The sequence below is a fragment of the Balaenoptera acutorostrata genome, chromosome 8 (assembly GCF_949987535.1).
Source record: "Balaenoptera acutorostrata chromosome 8, mBalAcu1.1, whole genome shotgun sequence".
Lineage (NCBI taxonomy): Eukaryota > Metazoa > Chordata > Mammalia > Artiodactyla > Balaenopteridae > Balaenoptera > Balaenoptera acutorostrata.
This window is the reverse complement of record NC_080071.1, coordinates 81,228,064-81,239,988: the sequence shown is the minus strand read 5'-3', so window position 1 is coordinate 81,239,988 and position 11,925 is coordinate 81,228,064. Positions and strand designations below refer to the sequence as shown.

The 11,925-nt window shown below is 37.1% G+C and overlaps 1 protein-coding gene across 10 annotated transcripts in view; it reads left to right on the top strand.

The window, feature by feature from the left end:
• DOCK10 (dedicator of cytokinesis 10) overlaps positions 1-11,201 on the top strand; it is a 289,663-nt gene extending 278,462 nt beyond the window's left edge. For 6 of the 10 annotated variants that reach the window (XM_057551336.1, XM_057551335.1, XM_057551334.1 and 3 more), the window contains 2 exons: positions 799-874; positions 10,471-11,200. In XM_057551336.1, coding sequence (XP_057407319.1) covers positions 799-874; positions 10,471-10,532 — 138 coding nt within the window. In that variant the 3' untranslated portion in view covers positions 10,533-11,200. Of the gene's footprint in view, positions 1-798; positions 875-10,470 lie in introns of all 10 variants that reach the window. The other 4 variants (XM_057551337.1, XM_007166734.2, XM_007166735.3 and 1 more) reach the window with 2 other exon arrangements.
• The last annotated feature ends 724 nt before the right edge of the window (positions 11,202-11,925 follow it).

Below are 11,925 nucleotides of genomic sequence, written 5' to 3'. Positions count from 1 at the left end.
GGTCAAGGCTGCCTCTGGAAAATATGCAGAAGTGGGATAAAAGTCACCCCCCACCCCAAAAGCAAGTCATCCATGATTTCTGACATGTATTCAGTATGTTCTGTAAGACTGTGCACAAAATGTGGACATTCAATAATCACAGTACTTTTGGGGATACTGAGAATCAAATGACCGAAAGCCAAGTTCTGCTTTTTTTGGCCCACTTCCCAGCATCCGTCAACCCTCACACTCTACCTGGACATCTCATCACCCATGGTCCCCTCAAGGAGTTAGATGTGCTCTTTCCAGAACAATTGAGGGGGAGAACTTGAGTTAACCTCCCAATAGTGTTTCATGCACAGTAGCCATTCACTAAATATCAGTTCCCTTTCCTTTCCTTAAATGGCCTAGCACTATAACAAAACATGAAATGTGTCATATGCAACTTCTATTCTAATTGCATTTCCCATATGTTCCTTTTTCTTCTTTTCCATCTCCTTCTACCCACATTTTAAATTCTCCATAGCAGTTAGAAAAAGAAATGGTTAATTGACTTATGTTGCAAAGAAAACAATCTCCTTGGATAGGATTCCTAGTGGAAGTATTGGTTTGGAATTTTTCAGGGGTAATGGGAATTAAATACTCAGGAGCAACGCCTTAACAGCATGGGGAAATCATAAATCGGAGAGTGAAACAAAAAGAACAAACAGTGGATCTGAAATGTGGAATAGGTGGCAAAGAAATGCTTGTTTCCAACTGTAAATTGCATCTGACCTTGAAACTTTGAGCAAAAATGCTTTTCTCTTTTTTTCCTGGCAGCTCTGTCGCGGTCCATGTTTATACAGCTTCTGTTCCTCTGTGTCTAGTATCTCCCTCAGTACTGTAAGCAAAAGTGGTATGTTTTTCTTTCCTTATGTCTACTCTGTCCTTTGTGGCCTTCTGGTCTACCTCTTCATTTTTTCCCAGACGCCTCCATAGTGACTAGTGTTCTCTAGATGTTTACTTAATTAGAACAACGTTATTTCCATTTCAAGGTAGGTCAATATGGAAATTAAAAAGCCTACTAAAATGAAAAAGCTAAAGTTAACCACTTAGCTTTTAAAAGGAAAATGTATATTCTGTCAACTTCTGAAATACATTTGAGCTCATTTGGATCCAAAACAAAGATTCATTATACCTCAAAGTGCTAAAACAACAGTACAAAGGCAAGGACCAGGTGATTAAGAGGAGAGAAAAATAATTTCTTTTCCAGAAATCTTTGCTAAGAGAAGCAAAATTTGACTCTGTGCTTTCTAGAAACTGATGCAAAGAAAAGAAACTTATGCATTACCCAGGTCCTGTTATTTAGTAAAAGAAATAGATGTGTTGGCAGGAAGGACAAACTTTCTCCTGGTCCTGAGCTTCTATGGGGATTTGTCACGTGGGTTTTATGTATGGTACAATGACTACAACAGTCACAATATCCTAAAAAAAAAGTTTTCCTTAAAAACGATTTACTCTATTATGTGGCCATTGCACATTTCCACCTTAGATTAAAATGAGGACAAAATACTAACTTCTAACTCTGTAGAGGATATGCTAAATTAACTATTTAATTGATGATTATCAATCATAAATTTCAATTAGCCATAGCAAAACTCTAAGTCATCTACAGCAAAGTAAGCTATTTTCATGACAACCATTGATAAGTGTTTTGAGTTGGTTGTAATGTCAGAAATAGCTAGCAAAGGATAGGGGTCCTTAAAGTCCAAAGTATTTTTAAAAACTGGGTATTTATCTCAGTTCAGATTTATAACAAAAAAAATGTGGTTGCTTCTTTTCTCAATTTTTTAATAAAGCATTTGACCGTAATGTTTGGGTTTGAACTCTAGCAGAGGGAAGGGTAGTCAAATTTTGGCATAATCCTGTAATGCATGAATGAACCATAATCTTTTTTTTTTTTTTTTTTTTTTTTTTTTTTCCACACACACACACTGTATTTTATTTTTACAAGAGATAGATAGACTGACACCAAGCATTGTACATGGATGACCACAACAAAAGCAACAATGATTGCAATTACCAAACATGAAACACACTTATACTATGTCATAACATTGACATTCAGTCCAGTAATCCTCCACTGTAACAGCTCCTTTACTTTGCAGTGAAAATTGATTTGTATATTCTCTTCCTCTGAGTCCTTGTGGGATTTTTTTTTTTTTTAATTCAGACAGAAAGTCACAAAAATTATACTCATCCTCATCAGTTCACTCAGTCCCATGTAATTAATTTCTTTTTTTTCATCTTGATCTTTTGTTAGCACTTTTATGAGTTCATCAGTTTTTCATTAGAGTTCTGAAAATGCTTATTCATTCAGTTCAGCAGTACAGTCAGTTACCAGAAACCTGTACTTGTCAGAGTCTTTTCCATGAATTTCTTGAAGATGAAACTCTTTTATAGGAACATATTTGCAAAATCATCAGAGTACACCCAGAACTGTCTGTAAATGACAAAAGACTTAAAAATGACCATGGTTAAAGATTTGATGAAAGTTCATAATAATGCAGTTGACAAGAAAATTAGTTATTTCTGAGATATACATTTTAAAGTAATAACTAGGATTATTACTTATAACATTATACCAGAACATATAAGATTTTTAGACGTTTCCTGTAATGTCTGAAACATTTATATTAACATATTTCCATACAAATACAAATATAAGATTTTTAGAAATTTCATGTAATGTCTGAAACATTTATATTAACATATTTCCATACATATTTCCATACAAATACAAATATAAGATTTTTAGAAATTTCATGTAATGTCTGAAACATTTATATTAACATATTTCCATACATATTTCCATACAAATACAAATATAAGATTTTTAGAAATTTCATGTAATGTCTGAAACATTTATATTAACATATTTCCATACATATTTCCATACAAATACAAATATAAGATTTTTAGAAATTTCATGTACTGTCTGAAACATTTATATTAACATATTTCCATACATATTTCCATACAAATACAAATATAAGATTTTTAGAAATTTCATGTAATGTCTGAAACATTTATATTAACATATTTCCATACAAATAACCCAATGAAAGTTTAGTATTAGTTGTTTTGTTTGTTTTTTTATACTGCAGGTTCTTATTAGGCATCAGTTTTATACACATCCGTGTATACATGTCAATCCCAATCGCCCAATTCAGCACATCACCATCCCCACCTCATCGCAGTTTTCCCCCCTTGGTGTCCATATGTCCATTCTCTACATCTGTGTCTCAACTTCTGCCCTGCAAACTGGCTCATCTGTACCATTTTTCTACGTTCCACATACATGCATTAACATACGATATTTGTTTTTCTCTTTCTGACTTACTTCACTCTGTATGACAGTCTCTAGATCCATCCACTTCTCAACAAATGACTCAATTTCGTTCCTTTTTATGGCTGAATAATATTCCATCGTATATATGTACCACAACTTCTTTATCCATTCGTCTGTTGATGGGCATTTAGGTTGCTTCCATGACCTGGCTATTGTAAATAGTGCTGCAATGAACATTCGGGTGCACGTGTCTTTTTGAATTACGGTTTTCTCTGGGTATATGCCCAGTAGTGGGATTGCTGGGTCATATGGTAATTCTATTTTTAGTTTTTTAAGGAACCTCCATATTGTTCTCCATAGTGGCTGTATCAATTTACATTCCCACCAACAGTGCAAGAGGGTTCCCTTTTCTCCACACCCTCTCCAGCATTTGTTGTTTGTAGATTTTCTGATGATGCCCATTCTAACAGGAGTGAGGTGATACCTCATTGTAGTTTTGATTTGCATTTCTCTAATAATTAGTGATGTTGAGCATCTTTTCATGTGCTTCGTGGCCGTCTGTATGTCTTCTTTGGAGAAATGTCTATTTAGGTCTTCTGCCCATTTTTGGATTGGGGTGTTTGTTTCTTTGATATTGAGCTGAATGAGCTGTTTATATATTTTGGAGATTAATCCTTTGTCCGTTGATTCATTTGCAAATATTTTCTCCCATTCTGAGGGTTGTCTTTTCGTCTTGTTTATGGTTTCCTTTGCTGTGCAAAAGCTTTGAAGTTTCATTAGATCCCACTTGTTTATTTTTGTTTTTATTTCCATTACTCTAGGAGGTGGATCGAAAAAGATCTTGCTGTGATTTATGTCAAAGAGTGTTCTTCCTATGTTTTCCTCTAAGAGTTTTATAGTGTCCAGTCTTATATTTAGGTCTCTAATCCATTTTGAGTTTATTTTTGTGTATGGTGTTAGGGAGTATTCTAATTTCATTCTTTTACATGTGGCTGTCCAGTTTTCCCAGCACCACTTATTGAAGAGACTGTCTTTTCTCCATTGTATATCTTTGCCTCCTTTGTCATAGATTAGTTGACCATAGGTGCGTGGGTTAATCTCTGGGCTTTCTATCTTGTTCCATTGATCTATGTTTCTGTTTTTGTGCCAGTACCATATTGTCTTGATTACTGTAGCTTTGTAGTATACTCTGAAGTCAGGGAGTCTGGTTCCTCCAGCTCCATTTTTTTGCCTCAAGACTGCTTTGGCTATTCGGGGTCTTTTGTGTCTCCATACAAATTTTAAGATGATTTGTTCTAGCTCCGTAAAAAATGCCCTTGGTAATTTGATAGGGATTGCATTGAATCTGTAGATTGCTTTGGGTAGTATACTCATTTTCACAATGTTGATTCTTCCAATCCAAGAACATGGTATATCTCTCCATCTGTTGGTATCATCTTTAATTTCTTTCATCAGTGTCTTATAGTTTTCTGCATACAGGTCTTTTGTCTCCCTAGGTAGGTTTATTCCTAGGTATTTTATTCTTTTTGTTGCAATGGTAAATGGGAGTGTTTCCATAATTTCTCTTTCAGATTTTTCATCATTAGTGTATAGGAATGCAAGAGATTTCTGTGCATTAATTTTGTAACCTGCAACTTTACCATATTCATTAATTAGCTCTAGCAGTTTTCTGGTGGCAGTTTTAGGATTCTCTATGTATAGTATCATGTCATCCGCAAACAGTGACAGTTTTACTTCTTCTTTTCCAATTTGTATTCCTTTTATTTCTTTTTCTTCTCTGATTGCCGTGGCTAGGACTTCCAGAACTATGTTGAATAATAGTGGTGAGAGTGGACATCCTTGTCTCGTTCCTGATCTTAGAGGAAATGCTTTCAGTTTTTCACCATTGAGAATGATGTTTGCTGTGGGTTTGTCATATATGGCCTTTATTATGTTGAGGTAGGTTCCCTCTATGCCCACTTTCTGGAGAGTTTTTATCAGAAATGGGTGTTGAATTTTGTCAAAAGCTTTTTCTGCATCTATTGAGATGATCATATGGTTTTTATTCTTCAATTTGTTAATATGGTGTATCACATTGATTGATTTGCGTATATTGAAGAATCCTTGCATCCCTGGGATAAATCCCACTTGATCGTGGTGTATGATCCTTTTAATGTGTTGTTGGATTCTGTTTGCTAGTATTTTGTTGAGGATTTTTGCATCTATATTCATCAGTGATATTGGTCTGTAATTTTCTTTTTTTGTAGTGTCTTTGTCTGGTTTTGGTATCAGGGTGATGGTGGCCTCATAGAATGAGTTTGGGAGAGTTCCTTCCTCTGCAATTTTTTGGAAGAGTTTGAGAAGGATGGGTGTTAGCTCTTCTCTAAATGTTTGATAGAATTCACCTGTGAAGCCATCTGGTCCTGGACTTTTGTTTGTTGGAAGATTTTTAATCACAGTTTCAATTTCATTACTTGTGATTGGTCTGTTGATATTTTCTGTTTCTTCCTGGTTCAGTCTTGGAAGGTTATACCTTTCTAAGAATTTGTCCATTTCTTCCAGGTTGTCCATTTTATTGGCATAAAGTTGCTTGTAGTAGTCTCTTAGGATGTTTTGTATTTCTGCGGTGTCTGTTGTAACTTCTCCTTTTTCATTTCTGATTTTATTGATTTGAGTCCTCTCCCTCTTTTTCTTGATGAGTCTGGCTAATGGCTTATCAATTTTGTTTATCTTCTTAAAGAACCAACTTTTAGTTTTATTGATCTTTGCTATTGTTTTCTTTGTTTCTATTTCATTTATTTCTGCTCTGATCTTTATGATTTCTTTCCTTCTGCTAACTTTGGGTTTTGTTTGTTCTTCTTTCTCTAGTTTCTTTAGGTGTAAGGTTAGATTGTTTACTTGAGATTTTTCTTGTTTCTTTAGGTAGGCTTGTATAGCTATAAACTTCCCTCTTAGAACCGCTTTTGCTGCATCCCATAGGTTTTGGGTCGTCGTGTTTTCATTGTCATTTGTCTCTAGGTATTTTTTTATTTCCTGTTTGATTTCTTCAGTGATCTCTTGGTTATTTAGTAACGTATTGTTTAGCCTCCATGTGTTTGTCTTTTTTACGTTTTTTTCCCTGTAATTCATTTCTAATCTCATAGCGTTGTGGTCAGAAAAGATGCTTGATATGATTTCAATTTTCTTAAATTTACTGAGGCTTGATTTGTGACCCAAGATGTGATCTATCCTGGAGAATGTTCCGTGTGCACTTGAGAAGAACGTGTAATCTGCCGTTTTTGGATGGAATGTCCTATATATATCAATTAAATCTATCTGGTCTATTGTGTCATTTAAAGCTTCTGTTTCCTTATTTATTTTCATTTTGGATGATCTGTCCATTGGTGTAAGTGAGGTGTTAAAGTCCCCCACTATTATTGTGTTACTGTCGATTTCCTCTTTTATAGCTGTTAGCAGTTGCCTTATGTATTGAGGTGCTCCTATGTTGGGTGCATATATATTTATAATTGTTATATCTTCTTCTTGGATTGATCCCTGGATCATTATGTAGTGTCCTTCCTTGTCTCTTGTAACATTCTTTATTTTAAAGTCTATTTTATCTGATATGAGTATAGCTACTCCAGCTTTCTTTTGATTTCCATTTGCATGGAATATCTTTTTCCATCCCCTCACTTTCAGTCTGTATGTGTCCCTAGGTCTGAAGTGGGTCTCTTGTAGACAGCATATATATGGGTCTTGTTTTTGTATCCATTCAGCCAGTCTATGTCTTTTGGTTGGGGCATTTAATCCATTCACGTTTAAGGTAATTATCGATATGTATGTTCCTATGACCATTTTCTTAATTGTTTTGGGTTTGTTTTTGTAGGTCCTTTTCTTCTCTTGTGTTTCCCACTTAGAGAAGTTCCTTTAGCATTTGTTGTAGAGCTGGTTTGGTGGTGCTGAATTCTCTTAGCTTTTGCTTGTCTGTAAAGCTTTTGATTTCTCCATCAAATCTAAATGAGATCCTTGCTGGGTAGAGTAATCTTGGTTGTAGGTTCTTCCCTTTCATCACTTTAAGTATTTCATGCCACTCCCTTCTGGCTTGCAGAGTTTCTGCTGAGAAATCAGCTGTTAACCTTATGGGGGTTCCCTTGTATGTTATTTGTCGTTTTTCCCTTGCTGCTTTCAATAATTTTTCTTTGTCTTTAATTTTTGCCACTTTGATTACTATGTGTCTCGGCGTGTTTCTCCTTGGGTTTATTCTGTATGGGACTCTCTGCGCTTCCTGGACTTGGGTGGCTATTTCCTTTCCCATGTTAGGGAAGTTTTCGATTATAATCTCTTCAAATATTTTCTCTGGTCCTTTCTCTCTCTCTTCTCCTTCTGGGACCCCTATAATGCGAATGTTGTTGCGTTTAATGTTGTCCCAGAGGTCTCTTAGGCTGTCTTCATTTCTTTTTATTCTTTTTTCTTTAGTCTGTTCCGCAGCAGTGAATTCCACCATTCTGTCTTCCAGGTCACTTATCCGTTCTTCTGCCTCAGTTATTCTGCTATTGATTCCTTCTAGTGTAGTTTTCATTTCAGTTATTGTATTGGTCATCTCTGTTTGTTTGTTCTTTAATTCTTCTAGGTCTTTGTTAATCATTTCTTGCATCTTCTCAATCTTTGCCCCCATTCTTATTCCGAGGTCCTGGATCATCTTCACTATCATTATTCTGAATTCTTTTTCTGGAAGGTTGCCTATCTCCACTTCATTTAGTTGTTTTTCTGGGGTTTTTTCTTGTTCCTTCATCTGGTACATAGCCCTCTGCCTTTTCATCTTCTCTGTCTTTCTGTAACTGTGGTTTTTGGTCCACAGGCTGCAGGATTGTAGTTTTTCTTGCTTCTGTTGTCTGCCCTCTGGTGGTTGAGGCTATCTAAGAGGCTTGATGGGAGGCTCTGGTGGTGGGTAGAGCTGACTGTTGCTGTGGCGGTCAGAGCTCAGTAAAACCTTAATCCACTTGACTGTTGATGGGTGGGGCTGGGTTCCCTCCCTGTTGCTGTGGCGATCAGAGCCCAGTAAAACCTTAATCCACTTGACTGTTGATGGGTGGGGCTGGGTTCCCTCCCTGTTGGTTGTTTTGCCTGAGGCAACCCAACACTGGAGCCTACCCGTGCTCTTTGGTGGGGTTAATGGCAGACTCTGGGAGGGCTCACGCCAAGGAGAACTTCCCAGGACCTCTGCTGCCAGTGTCCTTATCCCCACGGTGAAACAGAGCCACCACTCGCCTCTGCAGGAGACCCCCCAACACCAGCAGGTACGTCTGGTTCAGTCTCCCCCAGGGTCACTGCTCCTTCCCCTGGGTCCCGATGCACACATTACTTTGTGTGTGCCCTCCAAGAGTGGGGTCTCTGTTTCCCCCAGTCCTGTCACAGTCCTGCAATCAATTCCCACTAGACTTCAAAGTCTGATTCTCTAGGAATTCCTCCTCCCTTTGCCGGACCCCCAGGTTGGGAAGCCTGAGGTGGGGCTCAGAACCTTCACTCCAGTGGGTGGACTTCTGTGGTATAAGTGTTCGCCAGTCTGTGAGTCACCCACCCAGCAGTTATGGGATTTGATTTTACTCTGATTGCGCCCCTCCTACCGTCTCACTGTGGCTTCTCCTCTGTCCTTGGACGTGGGGTGTCCTCCTTGGTGAAGTCCAGGGTCTTCCTGTCAATGATTGTCCAGCAGCCAGTTGTGATTCTGGTGCTCTCGCAAGAGGGAGTGAGAGCACGTCCTTCTACTCCGCCATCTTGGTTAATCTCCCCCTGAACCATAATCTTTAATGTATGAATACCTTTACATACCTAGATACTCATCCACATATTCTGGAAACAGGTACATGTATAATAACAGTAGAAGAGAGAAATTCTACCGTGAAACTTTTAAAACTTAGAAACAGAGTTAGAATGGATAGACAAACATAGAAATAGAAAAACAGAAATAGAATTGATTATGCAGTTCACTCCAAGAGTGTCCAGAAAAGTATTAGCTAAAAGGCTAAGACTGAAGCCACTACTTAGTGAAAGAACCTTCGGTATGAGGAGAGAGATGGAGCCGGATTAAGTGGATGCTAGTGTGTAAAATGGAGACATGCAGATGCAGCAGCTTCAGCTACTAAAGTGACAGACAGGCAGTAATTACCTTGACAGGCAGTCAGAATGCCGCACTATTTTATAAACAGCCAAAATCCATAAAAGCCTCCTTTGATGGAGGCCAAAGTAATACATGTAACTATTGGATGAAGCGTAAGATGCTGATTCGGAGTCTGTTTCAACATTTAGAAAGATGACAGCATAGTGAAGTCAACGCTGGTAATGGATATCAAATATAAAATACAGGGAAAGGAACACATCTACTCTGTTACAGTGCCAAGCAGGCGAGATCCAAAGGCATGTTGCTTTTAGAATTTCTTTTGATACATTGTTTGCCAACTTATTTAAGCAGAACTTGAGACATTGATCAAAAGGAGAACTTCTTGGTAGTATAGGATACATGGATGCCAGGTGCTTGGAGGGGACACAGCGACCATTCCATCCCAGGAGAGTAGTAGAGCTAAAGCATGGTAATGCAGGAAGTTAGTGGGAAAATTGTCATAACCAAGAATTTTAAATATTCATTAAGTCTCTTCTGCACAGAGATTTTAGAGGTGCCTGGGGTTTCTGTGATTGTTATTGTGTTCACATATCATTATTTGAGCAGATCTAACAGGAAAGTATGATTTAGGCGTATTAACATGATTTTCAAAAGTAAAATCAGGTCAAGGTATATTTTTTCCTTGTATTATAGTTCCATTAACGCAAACATTTAAATGAGGCTTCAGCTGTTTCCCTTTGGGGGCAGATTTTGACCATACAGTTTACAAACTTTGCAAATAAAATAAAATTCCAGAATTACTCAAACACATTCATAAGGTTCATTCAGACATTTAAAAATATATATCTGATAGTTGAAGAGTATCAGAAAGCTACTTTAAATCTGGTCAACATGGCTGAGACATGGGCTGGGGAATAAATTCTTCAGATCTGCTTTGATAAGTGCATTTTTCAACATTTGCAGATTTCCTGTAGGGAATTTTAAAAAAATCACTGTTCTGGGTTTAATTTTGTGTTTGGAGATATTAACACAGACTTCTCTGTCATCATTTTGTTTTGTCACATATGTTTTGTCCTATCCCAAGATTACGTACCAGGACGACCCATCAAAGCGAGGAGTGGAGCAAACTTGCACTCGAGTAATTAGCAAGGCGGCTCTCTCTCTGCCCACCGTCTCTGTCTCACCCAGTGCAGAAGTTTGAGGGAGAGTCTGCAACGTCAGACACGCCTCCAAGAGAACTCTCTGAATTTGCAGCTAACCTCGGGGAAGAGAAAGATACATTTAATTTATTTGAAGTTTTTATGGTGTTCATATTTTTTGTTTTTACCTCGCTAGCTTGAGAATTTTGCCAGCCTCCAGATTTGCACATTTCTTATATTTTTTTTCTTTGAGCAGCGTCGATCAAGCCAAGCTGAATATTTGCTATGAAATTCCAATGAATGTGTAGCTCAAAAGCCAACTGTAAGTTTGCTGTCGGTTACATTATGTTCAATACCCAGTCCTCATACACATATTTTAAAGGTCAAAGTGAATGTTTTTTAACATTTGAGCATATTTCAGATGTAAATAGAAGATTGTAAAATATATGGTTTTTACCAAATTTAAAAAACTTTTTAGTTAATACTTATGACAGTGCTAAAATTATATGAATAACATTTCAGATACCATTATATTAAAATATTTGTGTATGTGTACAAAAATGTTGATAAATACTAATCTTTAAAGTTTGTGGAGTTTCTTTATTTGTAATATATGTGCTCTTAAAAGCAATGAGATGTGAAATTATGGAAGCCTTTTGTTGTTAATAGAAATAAAAAATACAGTTACTTTGCATTTGGTTTCCTCTTGAAGAGTGGGCAAGTTGCTACTAAAAGTGGTTCATGGAACTGGCCCTCTGCTGAATGCAATCCTACTCACAACGTTTTTTGGTTTGTTTCCTTTTTGAGGGTTTTGTTTTTGTTTTATTCTTTTTCAAATTCTTTTCCCAATTAGGTTATTATAGAATATTAAGCAGAGTTCCCTGTGGTAAACAGTAGGTCCTTGTTGGTTATCCATTTTAAATATAGCAGTGTGTACATGTCAACCCAAAACTCCCTAACTATCCCTCCTCCCCAACCTTCTCCCCGCAGGTAACCATAGTTCGTTCTCTAAGTCTATTTCTGCTTTATAAATAAGTTCATTTGTATCACTTTTTTTAGATTCCACTATAAGCACTATCATACGATATTTCTCTTTCTCTGACTTACTTCACTCAGTATGACAATATCTAGGTCCATCCATGTTGCTGCGAATGGCATTATTTCATTCTTTTTAATGGCTGAGTAATATTCCATTGTATATATGTACCACATCTTCTTCATCCATTCTTTTGTTGATGGACATTTAGGTTGCTTCCATGTCTTGGCTGTTGTAAACAGTGCTGCAGAACATTGGGGTGCATGTATCCTTTCAGACGATACTACTCACCACCTATGACGCCTTAGCAAGAAGTCAGGAAAAGGACTTGAACCTCATCTGGACAGTTCCTCCTAAGGTCAAC